Source organism: Leucoraja erinacea, chromosome 9, assembly GCF_028641065.1.
Source record: "Leucoraja erinacea ecotype New England chromosome 9, Leri_hhj_1, whole genome shotgun sequence".
Lineage (NCBI taxonomy): Eukaryota > Metazoa > Chordata > Chondrichthyes > Rajiformes > Rajidae > Leucoraja > Leucoraja erinaceus.
This window is the reverse complement of record NC_073385.1, coordinates 253808-267747: the sequence shown is the minus strand read 5'-3', so window position 1 is coordinate 267747 and position 13940 is coordinate 253808. Positions and strand designations below refer to the sequence as shown.

At 42.5% G+C, this 13940-nt stretch overlaps 1 protein-coding gene across 3 annotated transcripts in view; it reads left to right on the top strand.

The window, feature by feature from the left end:
• ppp2r5eb (protein phosphatase 2, regulatory subunit B', epsilon isoform b) overlaps positions 1 to 13940 on the top strand; it is a 130239-nt gene that overhangs the window by 65605 nt on the left and 50694 nt on the right. For 2 of the 3 annotated variants that reach the window (XM_055640050.1, XM_055640049.1), the window contains exons 3-5: positions 6528 to 6629; positions 8615 to 8707; positions 10198 to 10328. In XM_055640050.1, the coding sequence (XP_055496025.1) occupies positions 6528 to 6629; positions 8615 to 8707; positions 10198 to 10328 (326 nt within the window). Of the gene's footprint in view, positions 1 to 5915; positions 6164 to 6527; positions 6630 to 8614; positions 8708 to 10197; positions 10329 to 13940 lie in introns of those variants that run through there. The other variant, XM_055640052.1, reaches the window with a different exon arrangement.

Sequence of the window (13940 nt, the reverse complement as noted above, 5' to 3'; positions counted from 1 at the left end):
ATGGAAATGCCTAAATGCCAGGTATAAAGAGAGCAGCTCCCGGTCGAACGTGCTGCATTTATGCTCTACTGGGTTGAGTTGGCGGCTGAAATAGGTGAGAGTCTGAGGCATCCACAATTAGTGCTGTGGGGGCGTCAACCTGCGGATGTACCAGCATCGTCGCCCGAGCCAATGCCTCTTTCGCCCCGACTGCACATCCCGCAGCTTGCCCGACAACAGTTGAAATAGAGGCCGCAGTATTCTCGCAGCCGATGGCACAAATCGGCCTTCACTCAACCTGGTAGAGGCACCGCACCATGCTTTGTCACACGATGGCCCGAAGGCCGAACTGGCACTTATCCGGGTTTAATACCATCCCAAACTTGCTCAGGCACTGGTATAACAACCAGAGATGGGCGCATTGTTCCTGCCACGAAAGACTCGCCACCAGGATGTAGTCCAGATAAATGAAGACAAAATCAAGTCCCGGCTCCACAGTGTCCATCAGGCGTTGGAATGTCTGTGTAACGTTTTTAAAGCCGAAGGGCATACGCACTAATTCAAAATGCCCGAAGGGGGTGATGATAGCCGTTTTGGGCTCGTCCTCCGGTCGCACGGGGATCTGATTGTATCCCCTGACCAGGTCGAATTTGTAGAAAAATGTAGCTCCAGCCAGATGGTCAGAGCAGTCCAGAATGTGTGGGAAGGGGTACCGGTCTGCAATGGTGGCGTCATTCAGGCAGCGATAGTCGCCACAAGGCCTCCAGCCGCCACAGACCTTGTGCACCAAGTGTAAAGGGGAGGCCCTTGGTCCGTTTGATCGCCGAACAATTCCCATTGCTTTTGAAACTCCGCCTTCGCAAGCCAGAGTTTGGCGGGGGCCAGTCTGCGGGTGCGGGCGTGAAGCGGTGGTCCTGAAGTCAGAAGTGATGCTGGACCCCATGCTTCGGGTTGATCAAGTCCAACTTAGGGGTCAGGATAGCCGGGTACTCTGCCAAAATTTGTGCATAGATATTGTCCACCGCCGCCACTGGGTTGCGAACTGACCCAGCAGAGCGCAAGGAGATTGCTTCAAGTGTTGAAGCATGGACAAGGCGCTGTCCCCTCGCGTCTACCAGCAAGAATTACGCCCGGAGAAAATCTGGACCAAACAATGGCTGGGACATGTCTGCCACTGTAAATAGCCAGGAAAAATGGCGGGCGCCAAATATCAAAGGCATGATGCGGACCCCATGCGTCAGTCAACAAGGGCCCCCGCTTACTGGCACGCATGCCCATCCCGGATGGGTGCACCACGCTGACCTCGGCCCCCGTATCGACCAAAAATCGGTCCCAGGCGTAAAGGCGATGAATTTTACCAACCGTTGTGGTGATCACCGGCGACCGGCCCCAGCGTTTCCCGAAAATGCACAGGGAGGGCGGCATTGGCGGGCCTCCGAGCCCCAACGCTGATGGTAAAATCACCATTTCCCTTTAAGGACTCCCCCTTTAAGGGCAGACTCCGGATGCTCCGCGGTACCCCTGGTGGGCGTGGCACTAGGCCGCTGCATCTTCCTGGGCATTGTGGACACCCGATTCAGCCGAGGAGCTGGCAGATGTCGTCTGGAAGCTGTTGCAGGTAGGCATATTCGAAAAGCATGCTGTGCTGGTGGCTGTCCATGAGCAAGGACACCTCGCTCATTAGGGCCGATGGTTTCCGGTTGCCAAGCCGGCCCATGTTGAAAATGCGGACAGCTCGTTCCATCCAACTGAGGCTGAAGGTACGGAGCAGCAACGCTTTGAGCCTGCCATATTTATCGACCGCCGGTGGATCCTGCAGGTAGGGAATTATTCGTCAGGCCGTTTCCTGGTCGAGCCCGCCAACCATATAATGGTAGCGCGGCTCTTCGTTCGTTACCCCGCGAACGTAGAATTGTGACTCGGCCTGCTGAAACCATACCTGTGCCTGGTCGGTCCGGAAAGTCAGCATGTTCAGGGCGATGGCGCTGAGTTGGCGTTGATCAGCGGCAGCAGCTGAGGGTTGGCCGCTGGCGGGGCGCATTTTTCCTTCCAGAATTACGATTCTGGACGTCTAGGTCACCAAATGTAGCGGACGCGGAGTTGTCCGTTAAACAACGAGGCAGACACGGCTTGTCCGAAAATACTGTTCTTTATTGCTACGCTAAGTGCTACGCTAATTATCCTCACTCAACAACCACGTGCGCACGCGATTAACACCTTAAATACTCCCCAAGGGCACCCTCGACCACACCGTGACCCCTATCTCTCGTCACCGGGATACGTGACCCCCCTCCCAAGAGCTATAGTGCGTGGCCCACCACCTGGTGTCACCACAACATCAAGATTAAAAGACAATGAGAAATGTTTTTTTATGCTAATAATGTTCCACAAATTCAATTGTATAGTTTTTTGAGTGTCTTAACACAAAGAAAAGATAATAAATTAAACTTTATAGTTTATTAATCAAATGAAAATGTATTACTGTAAGATACTGATAATCTGCCAACCAACCATTTAGCAATACCAATAATTCAGCAGCTGGTTCATCGGGACTCTGGTTACCCTACTCCCTTTGAAACCCTTGATCTGTTCTTGAATCTCCTTTAAACTTATTGGCTTCACTTGATTTTTTTTAATTCTCCTGTGTAAAAAAGTGAATTAAAAGTATGTTGGGCTATAATAGAGAACAATATCCAATAGTCCAGAAAATATGCTAATTCAGCACCACCAAAGAGCCAAGCATACTAGATTATTGGAATTTTTCTGAAACTGAATCATATTGTGGGGGTGCTTCCACAAATGTTTTGCCTCAGCAACTCCATGATTTTGACCGTAATGAGGAAGATGTGCATTTCATGGATATTGTAGACATTCATCAGAGAGGCCTTTTGCAAACTGTTGCAGTCTATCTGGTGGAGAGTAAATACCAAAGTTGTAATGGTAAATTCACTGAATGATGTCACTCAAGTAGCCTGCTTTGAAATGCATGGTGTGCAGGAAGGAACTGCAGATGCCGGTTTAAACCGAAGATAGACACAAAATGCTATAGTATCTCAGCGGGTCAGGCAGCATCTCTGGAGAAAAGGAATAGGTGATGTTTGGGATGAATCAACATTGTAGCAAACCTGCTCAAACTAAGCCTGTCCTTCACCTATGCTTTCTCTCCTTTTATCTGTATAAAATTTGTTTTCCATTTGTTTTTTTTAATTCATTATACATTTTATTAAACACATGAGAAATATGAATATTTGATTGAAAGTGAAGGCGGTGGATGAATTAGTCCCTTTATCTGATTATTAATGTTGTTTTCTTTGAAATTACCATAAACACTAAAGATCCACCAAATAGAATCTATTCAGCACTTTTAAACAATACTAGACCGAGTGCAGACCCGTTGGGTCTGCTCCCCCAACGCAGCTGTCCCTACCCGTAGCCCCCACGGGAGACGTGGTCCTCCAACTCAAGCGGCTCAGGAATCAGCAGTGCGGCTGTTTTTAAATGGCGTCTTTGAGGCGAGATGCGGACGCCAGCAGCCATTATGGTCGCTGGCCAGTAGGAGGCGTCAAAATGAGTGGGGGGGGGGGGGAGAAGGATTTGAAAAAAATGTGTACGACGAAATTTAATGAGGAGTGGACACTTGGAATGATAAGTGAAATCTCTACCGAAATGGAAAAAATCAGGGCAGCTTCTATGGGTGAGAAGGCAGTTTATATTTGAAATATTGGGGGGGGGGGGGGGGGGGGGGTTAGAAGGATTTGATTAAAAATTAGTGCATAAACACGGCGAAATGTAATCAGGAGTGGATACTTTGAAAGAAAAGTGAAATCTCTACCGAAATGGAAAAGATCTCGGCGATTCTGCGTCTGGATTCGGCGTGGCAAGGAATCAAAGGAAGGAAGGCAGCCGGCAGCCGTACATGTAAATGGATTCATTCCGATTGGACATCTGCGAGCATTGGGCATTCCGATTGGACATCTGCGAGCATTGGGCATTGTGACATCACGCGATGGAACGAATCAAAAGGCAGAAAGGCAGCCGGACGGACGCTTAGCGGCAGCCACACAGTTTTAATATATAACCAGACCAAGTGCAGACCCGTTGGGTCTGTTTCCCCAACGGCGTTTGCGGGGGGGGGGGGGGGGGGGGGGGGGGTGCGGCATCACACTAACCTTAACCACCCTCCAAACACACAGGTGGGGGGAGGGGGGGGTGAGAAGAAAAGGGGAGTGGAGAGGAGGAGGAAACGGGACAGATTGGGGAGAGAAAGGAGAGCGGGGTAGGGGGTGAGAGAGGGGGATGGGGAGAGAGATGTGGGGGGGGGGGGGGGGGGAGGAGGAGAGGGGGGAGTGATGGAAGAGGGATAGGGGGTGGGGTAGTAGAGAGGGAAGGGGGTGGGGGAGGGGGAGGGGTGAGGAGAGGGGGAGGAGAGAGAAGGGGGAGAGAAGAAGTGGAAGAGTGGGGAGGGAGGGAGGGGTAGAGGGGTAGCGGGTGTGGTGGAAGGGACGGGGGAGTGGTGGAAGAGGAACAGAGGGGTAGGAGGAAGGGGTGGGGGGAGAGAGGAAGGGAAGGGGGGGGAGGGGGGGGGTAAGGGGGAGAGGTGGAAGAGTGGGGAGGGAGGGGGGGTAGGGGGAGTGGTGGAGGAGGGTCAAGGGGGAAGGGGGGGGGGGGGGAGAGAGAGGGAAGAGGGTGGGGGAGAGGGATGGGTGGGAGAGGGGTGAGGAGAGGGAGAGGGAAACATAGAAATTAAGTGTAGGAGTAGGCCATTCGGCCCTTTGAGCCTGCACCACCATTCAATATGATCATGGCTGATCATCCAACTCAGTATCCTGTACCTGCCTTCTCTCCATACCCCCTGATCCCTTTAGCCACAAGGGCCACATCTAACTCCCTCTTAAATATAGCCAATGAACTGGCCTCAACTACCTTCTGTGCCAGTGAATTCCAGAGATTCACCACTCTCTGTGTGAAAAATGTTTTTCTCATCTCGGTCCTAAAAGATTTACCCCTTATCCTTAAACTGTGACCTCTTGTTCTGGACTTCCCCAACATCTGGAACAATCTTCCTGCATCTAGCCTGTCCAACCCCTTAAGAATTTTGTAAGTTTCTATAAGATCCCCCCTCAATCTTCTAAAATCTAGCGAGTACAAGGCGAGTCTATCCAGTCTTTCTTCATTTGAAAGTCCTGACATTCCAGGAATCAGTCTGGTGAATCTTCTCTGCACTCCCTCTATGGCAACAATGCCTTTGAGCGTTGGGCATTGTGACATCACACGATGGAACGTTCACCAGGGGCTGGGGCTGGTGCTGCTTCTATGGGTGAGAAGCCAGTTTATTTTTGAAATATTGGGGCGGGGGGGGGAGAAGGATTTGATTAAAAACGTGTACTTAAATACGACGAAATGTAATGATGAGCGGACACTTAGAAAGAAAAGTGAAATCTCTACCGTTATGGAAAAGATGTCGGCGATTCTGCGTCTGGTTTCGGAGTTGCAGGGAATCAAAGGAAGAAAGGCGGCCAGCAGCCGTACATGTAAATGGATCCATTCCGATTGGACATCTGCGAGTATTGGGCATTGTGACGTTACACGATGGAACAAATTAAAAGGCAGAAAGGCAGCCGGACGGACGCCAGGCGGCAGCCACAGACTTTTATATATTAGATAGAATATAGATGTTTGCAAATGAATACTTATTTGTGGGGGCCTTTCAGCATGTCGAGTCAATATTGTTTAATTGTCAATTGTACTGACAACAGAACATTGCAATTCTTAGTAGCAGCAGCTATAACAAACCTGTAAACGCAATGCACAGATAATATTACAAACCAGCATTTGATATATTAATAACCCCAATGCTCATGCAAAGTAAACCCCAAAGTCCATGGTGCAAACTAAGTTGGTCCATAGTTCATGATTGAAGTTAGCGTTGGGGTGGAAGATTGCAACCTTCACGTGGTCCGCCCTGTTTCGACGAATGCAATCAACCCGGCGTGCACAATCAAATAAGATCAAATAGAACAAGTTGTCCTACAACTTTAGGCTGTGCACACCATATGCAAGAAAAAGAAGAGGTTAGCGTTGTGTAGTGTTCAAGCGCCTGATGGTTGTTCGGAAGAGTCTATTCTTGAATCTGGTTGTCACCGTGTTCAGACTATTATATCGTCTTCCACACGCACCAAAAAGGGTAGGTGATCTGGTATGCTTGCTTTAATTTCTTCAAGGATCTTTGTCCGTCTATGATAAATTAAATACATAAATAAATAAGATTATTTTGATATGCTGTTCAAAGGTTCCTATGTGGTATTGCAATATTTTCACCAGTTATTCTAAATTGTTTCTGCAAATCAGTTTTTGTAATTTCGAAAGGAATGTTTATTTTTGATTCTGAGATAATGCTATATTCCCAAGTCAGAATGGTGTGTGGCTTGGAGAAATTGTTTCCATTCAACCACTGTCCTTGTCTTTCTAAGTTTTTGGTGGTTAATAACATTATAAAGGTTTGTGACAAGGAAATTCAATATATGATTTTTCGCTTTATTTTGGTGCAGGTTTCTTTAAATATATTTAGGACCCTTCCACCTTCAGATACTTTGGAGTTTGATCCAGAAGAAGACGAACCAACGCTGGAGGCATCCTGGCCTCACTTGCAGGTGAACTCTACAAATTCCCATGTGAAATAATTGTTTATTATGGTCTGGATATTAAAAATATCTAGCTTAGCCTCTCTTTTATTTTCGTTCCCAGTACCATGTAAATTGTAGGACTATGTTTCAGACCACTGAATTTAAATTTGCCAATCCTGAAATGTTAGTTTAACATTTATCTTAGTCCACTAGATTAAACAAAGGATTTCACAAAAGCCAATCAGTGTTATGTATTTTTCATTAATGTTGACATTATTTTAATGTTTTCATTATTTTATTCCTAGCAGTATTTGGGATTTTAAGTAACAACCAGATAATGCAAATGAGGATCATTTATTTCCAGAATAAATGTAGGTAACAGGGCATTTCCTGAGGAACATTTTTCCCCAAATAATTAAATCATTTGGGTTATTTGTTAATCCAGAGGTTTTCACAATAGTTTAAATTACTACCAGCCCATAAGTTAACTGCTGAATCCAACTTAACCAGTAGAACTGTAGATTTCAATTCTATTGATTAAAAATCACCAATATTTAAACTCAAATTTTGTGTCAGTTGTAATATTAGTGATGCACATTACTGGTGCAATTTCAACATTGTCGTCTCCTGGCACTGCTGTTCATTTTGAAAATAAATTTGAGAATGTTAAGAGTTGCTTCATCCTGTAATCCAGGACTGTCATTCCAGAAATATTGATTAAAATGATACTTTTTGTACTAAGAAGTTATCTAAATCATATTAGATCGTGTACTGCATCAAGTGTTTATTTTTGCGTATGCCAAGACAGTGTGTTCAAGGTTAATCATATCATACACGAGTACAATCAAACCATATTAAAATACAACAGATCGTGTAAAAATAAATGAGTACAGAGTATTGTATTACAGCCACAGCGAAAGTGCAGATAAAATAAAATTGCAAGGGCCACAACAAAGTACTTGGCTTCACTGAAAGTATAAAAATTCAGAATTAAACAAAATCACGTTAAACCGATTAATATAATTGAAATTTAGGATTACCTAATCAAAATTATAATATAAAGTTGTTCCCCCTTCCTCACAGAATCCTCTACACTGCTCTGATGTTGATGATATTTCAGTACAACAAGCATGTGTTAAGGCTGTTTCTTTTAAAATGAGGCTGTTTATCACAATGAAAATAACCCATTAATTCCAGACGTATTACACTATTTTTGTGACATAACTTGAAGGAATCTTTTTACATCAAAGCATGTCTTTTGCTATCTGCGTTAAGCATTTGTTAAATATGTCAATGGCTGTTATCATCTTGTCCTGTAACCAGGAGGTGAATGCTAATTCAATTGTCAGTGCACACTACGTTAGCAAGCTGCTTGTCTGAATATAATTAGGATGAAATACTCTGATATTTGGAGGTGAAGAACAGTATGGTGACTATGCAGGAATGCTTTGTATGCCTTGGGAATGAAAGGTTTTCATGGTCCATCTAATCATGCCCCATCCTCTCCTTCCCTGGTGCAACTTTGCAGACTAATCATGAGGGGAATAGACAGGGCGGATGTACATTAGATACCCCTCTAAACCTTTCCTATCTATGTCCCTGTCCAAATTATGATCAGCTTTCAAGAGAGAGCTAGATAGGGCTCTTAAAAATAGCGGAGTCAGGGGATATGGGGAGAAGGCAGAAACGGGGTACTGATTGGGGATGATCAGCCATGATCACATTGAATGGCGGTGCTGGCTCGAAGGGCCAAACGGCCTACTCCTGCACCTATTGTATATTGTCTAGTATGTAAATCTTTATATTTAAGAATTACTCGTGTAACTTTGAATTACTTTTTAATTTCACATGTATGCACTTTAATTTCACATGTATGCACTATGTCTTGGACTTTAAGTGATTAAGGATGCAAATGATTTTTTTCATGCCCGACTTTTGTGCTGAAAGTATTCCATTAAGAAGTGAATAAGTGTTTTTCCTTAAGTAATTTAACTCTCTATTGTCTATTCCAGCTTGTATATGAATTCTTCATTCGATTTTTAGAAAGCCAAGAATTCCAGCCCAGCATTGCCAAAAAATATGTAGATCAGAAATTTATATTGCAGGTATATACGGATTTGCTGATTTTTCGGCTTAAGCAAAACATGCGATGTCTTTCCTTTTGTCTAATATCTTCCTAAATAACATTGTAGTTGATTAGTGTCATCTTTTATCATTTCAGCCTTGAGTGATTTGTTTAACAGGCCTTGAAAGCTTATCAATTAATTCATATTAATTTAATTAATTCATATTAATCGGTGAACAGGCTTTGATTATCATGATTCTTCATGAAATTGTTATTATGTAAGCTTTTCCTGAATTTGGCTAGCCGGTTTCCTGATTAGTATTTTGCTTTGAAAGCCTATTATAATTTTTAGCTGTTCATGCTTTGAAGCTACTTTTGTTAACTTTGTTAATTCAAAAAGTAATCGGTGAGTAGGCTTTACAATCACAAAGTCTATATATTATATATAATTTGAACTCAAAAAATAGCATGATTCTTAATGAAATTATTGTTATGCAACTTTGTTTCCTGAAGTTGGATGGTGTATTTGAAGTTTAATATTTTACTTTGAAACTTTATTACAATTTTCAGGTGTTCAAGAATTCTCTATCTACTTTGTTTTAGGTTTGAATATAACTAAAGATGTGATTAAAGATAGCTGATTATAAAATAGAATCTTCATGAATCTCTTAATTTGAAGGGTCTCGACCCAAAACGTCATCCGTTCGTTCTATTCAGAGATGCCGCTGAGTTACTGCAGCATTTTGTGTCTATCTCTTGAATCTTATGATTTTTTTTCCAAGAAATTAATAATATTTTCCAACTTGGCACATAGAATTCCTCTCATATTCTGTTTGGAATTGGCACCTCTTGCAGATAAATTCACCAGGTTAAAAGAATATACTTGGCAACCTGTTTGTGATGAGACCTGGTAAGGCAACAAAGAATTTTGTGCTGCTCACAATACACCTGTGACTGACTGAAGTTCACAGATGCATGTTGAAACAGATTTTCAAAAATGAGTAAAAATAGTATTTATAATGACTACAGAATTTTAAATCCTTAGAAAAACAATTTTATGCTTGGCATTGTCTTGATCTTTTCCTATATTTTATTTAAATCTTTCCTTATTTAGGAGACATTTCTTAATTTTTTTTTTAATTTATTATTTAGGGATTCGATTTCATCATCTTGTTTTGGTTGGGTAACTTCTTTGTGGGATTCAAGAGTTCATTGCTAAATTGTCATTGATTTTGGCTCTCTGTGTCACAGGATCACAGCTAATTAGCTGAGAAAATTTCAAAAATGTTGATTAAGCCTTCAGGTGTAAAATATTTGCTACCTCAGTTAAGCTGCCATATAGTTTCAAGTCATGTAATACTTAATGTGTTTTGAACAATGCTGAAATGTTTGTTTCATAGTCTGTTCTAGTGGATTACTATTTCTTGCTTATGTAAAGACCTTGCTATTCAAGCTGCTGAATTGAAAACCCCATAAAGTTTGTGATCCAGACATGAGCTTTATAGCAAAGATTTGTTTGGTACTTTTCAGCTTTTGGAGCTATTCAACAGTGAAGATCCCCGGGAGCGAGACTTTCTGAAGACTGTCTTGCACAGAATTTATGGAAAGTTTCTTGGACTTAGGGCATTTATTCGAAAACAAATTAACAATATTTTTCTACAGTAAGTGTGTATTTGCCTTGTCAAAAGTTACTTCAGAAGTAATTATACCTTTTATCCTCAAATGTTTCCCATTTGGCAACTGTGATTGTGGAGTTAATTTAGTTAGAGGAATATTACAACAAATAAGGAATATTATGATTGCCTATTCAACACCAGCTTCTGATCATAGTATGGTTTTTCCCTCTTCCAAATTTAATAGGTTTATGCACTCGTCATAGAGGCTACACCAGGGAATGCAATCTCAAAGCTTGAGGAAAATTGTAATTGGATATGGTCACTGATGCTTTGAATAGATTCTTGGACCAGCAAAGCTGTAAGGGAATTGAAAACACTTAAATCTAAACCTTGCCATAAGTATATACATTTCTTGTATCACCAATGGGTCTAATTGGGCATTCTTGAAGATTGAATCGATCCCTAAATTGAAAGACTTATGTTTCTGCATTGAACTTTAAAAGATCCATTGGGGAAGAGGTTAGCATCTTCCCAGGTTTCCATTAAAGTTGCTTCTAATCTAGTCAATTTCAAATCAGTTTCAGGTAAACTTTCAGGAATTTTCAGGTAAACTTTTCCTGTCTTGTGATCTAAATTCTTATTAAAGTTGAAGTTTTTAACCATTAATTTCAAAAATACATAATCTACCCGAGGTTTTCCTGCAACCTAATAAAACTTCAATATGCATATCATAGTTTTTGTTGCTACAGTTTTCACTTGGTACACGTGACAATAAACTAAACTGAAACTTCATGTAGAATTGTGTGGATCATTTAGTGAATCATAGTAAAGCCATTTGTCATTTAACTAACTGAAAAGTTTTAAAAGGCTTTTGAAAAGAATACTTGCCAATTTGAGTTTGCTTAAGTAGTTGACCCTCTTTTGAAGGGACTCTTGGCACTTGCTATTATTCTTGTACTTTTGTGAACGGTGAAACCTAACCGATGATCAAAAGAGTTTTATCAAGTATAGTTCCAAACTCAACACTTTCTGAAGCTTAACACCTGCTTTACTCCTGCAACCCTCTCTGGTTTGCAAACATCACTTCCTTCTGCAGGATGTGGAGGGACTGGCATACCTGAATATCCCCACCTGCCAAATTGCTCATACCCTCTTAATCCAATTTGCATAAACTTTGGCTTGCATCAAGTGTCCATGTGCTCTTCCATTCCCTCTTGTGATGACCTGCAAAATATTTCCTGTTATCTATTTCATTCATTTTAACTATAGTCCAGTGTAATTCAAAATAGCATAGCTGTTTTACAGATTAGTATCCAATCTGACTAAATCACAAAAAGCATGATGATCCTTGCTGCTCTCTGTTGAAGTTGCCCAATGTCATAAGGTTGTCCTGGAGGCTTAAGCCAACCCTGCCTGTTTCCACATTGCCAACTCTTAAACTCCTTTCTTCTTTTTAGAAACATAGAAACATAGAAATTAGGTGCAGGAGTAGGCCATTCGGCCCTTCGAGCCTGCACCGCCATTCAATATGATCATGGCTGATCATCCAACTCAGTATCCCGTACCTGCCTTCTCTCCATACCCCCTGATCCCCTTAGCCACAAGGGCCACATCTAACTCCCTCTTAAATATAGCCAATGAACTGGCCTCCACTACCCTCCGTGGCAGAGAGTTCCAGAGATTCACCACTCTCTGTGTGAAAAAAGTTCTTCTCATCTCGGTTTTAAAGGATTTCCCCCTTATCCTTAAGCTGTGACCCCTTGTCCTGGACTTCCCCAACATCGGGAACAATCTTCCTGCATCTAGCCTGTCCAACCCCTTAAGAATTTTGTAAGTTTCTATAAGATCCCCTCTCAATCTTCTAAATTCTAGAGAGTATAAACCAAGTCTATCCAGTCTTTCTTCATAAGACAGTCCTGACATCCCAGGAATCAGTCTGGTGAACCGTCTCTGCACTCCCTCTATGGCAATAATGTCCTTCCTCAGATTTGGAGACCAAAACTGTACGCAATACTCCAGGTGTGGTCTCACCAAGACCCTGTACAACTGCAGTAGAACCTCCCTGCTCCTATACTCAAATCCTTTTGCAATGAAAGCTAACATACCATTCGCTTTCTTTACTGCCTGCTGCACCTGCATGCCTACCTTCAATGACTGGTGTACCATGACACCCAGGTCTCGCTGCATCTCCCCCTTTCCCAATCGGCCACCATTTAGATAATAGTCTGCTTTCCCGTTTTTGCCACCAAAATGGATAACCTCACATTTATCCACATTATACTGCATCTGCCAAACATTTGCCCACTCACCCAGCCTATCCAAGTCACCTTACAGTCTCCTAGCATCCTCCTCACAGCTAACACTGCCCCCCAGTTTAGTGTCATCCGCAAACTTGGAGATATTGCCTTCAATTCCCTCATCCAGATCATTAATATATATTGTAAATAACTGGGGTCCTAGTACTGAGCCTTGGGGTACCCCACTAGTCACTGCCTGCCATTGTGAAAAGGACCCGTTTACTCCTACTCTTTGCTTCCTGTTTGCCAGCCAGTTCTCTATCCACATCAATACTGAACCCCCAATGCCTTGTGCTTTAAGTTTGTATACTGATCTCTTATGTGGGACCTTGTCGAAAGCCTTCCGGAAGTCCAGATACACCACATCCACTGGTTCTCCCCTATCCACGCTACTAGTTACATCCTCGAAAAATTCTAAAAGATTCGTCAGACATGATTTACCTTTCGTAAATCCATGCTGACTTTGTCCAATGATTTCACCACTTTCCAAGTGTGATGCTATCCCATCTTTAATAACTGACTCTAGCAGTTTCCCCACTACCGATGTTAGACTAACTGGTATGTAATTCCCCATTTTCTCTCTCCCTCCCTTCTTATAAAGTGGGGTTACGTTTGCTACCCGCCAATCTTCAGGATCTACTCCAGAATCTAAAGAGTTTTGAAAGATTATTACTAATGCATCCACTATTTCTGGAGCTACTTCCTTAAGTACTCTGGGATGCAGCCTATCTGGCCCTGGGGATTTATCGGCCTTTAATCCATTCAATTTACCCAACACCACTTCCCGGCTAACCTGGATTTCACTCAATTCCTCCAACTCCTTTGACCCGCGGTCCCCTGCTATTTCCGGCAAATTATTTATGTCTTCCTTAGTGAAGACGGAACCAAAGTAGGTATTCAATTGGTCCGCCATATCCTTGTTCCCCATGATCAACTCACCTGTTTCTGACTGCAAGGGACCTACATTTGTTTTAACTAATCTCTTTCTTTTCACATATCTCTTTTCTGACTGACTATCATGTACAGCTGCTACTGTATTCATTCCCAAATCCATCATTGCATTTACCTTGCTGTTTTCCCATCCTCCTCTGCTTTCAAAATTAAAGAAAACATAGTAGGTACCATAGTAGGTAGTTCAAGAGAGTAATCGAACTAAAATTGGAACGGCATAAACAAAGGAAAGTCTTGTAACTTTGTCAAAAAGTTAGGTTTTTAAAAAGTAAAGCTCGAAAGTTGATGATTCAGGAAAGCACCAGATCAATGTGGCTGAATGTAGATCAATAGGCAAATGGAGTCTGTGATAAATAATAGCTTGGATTTACGCGAGTTGGGTGGGGGTTAGAGGTTGTTAAAGGGCTAA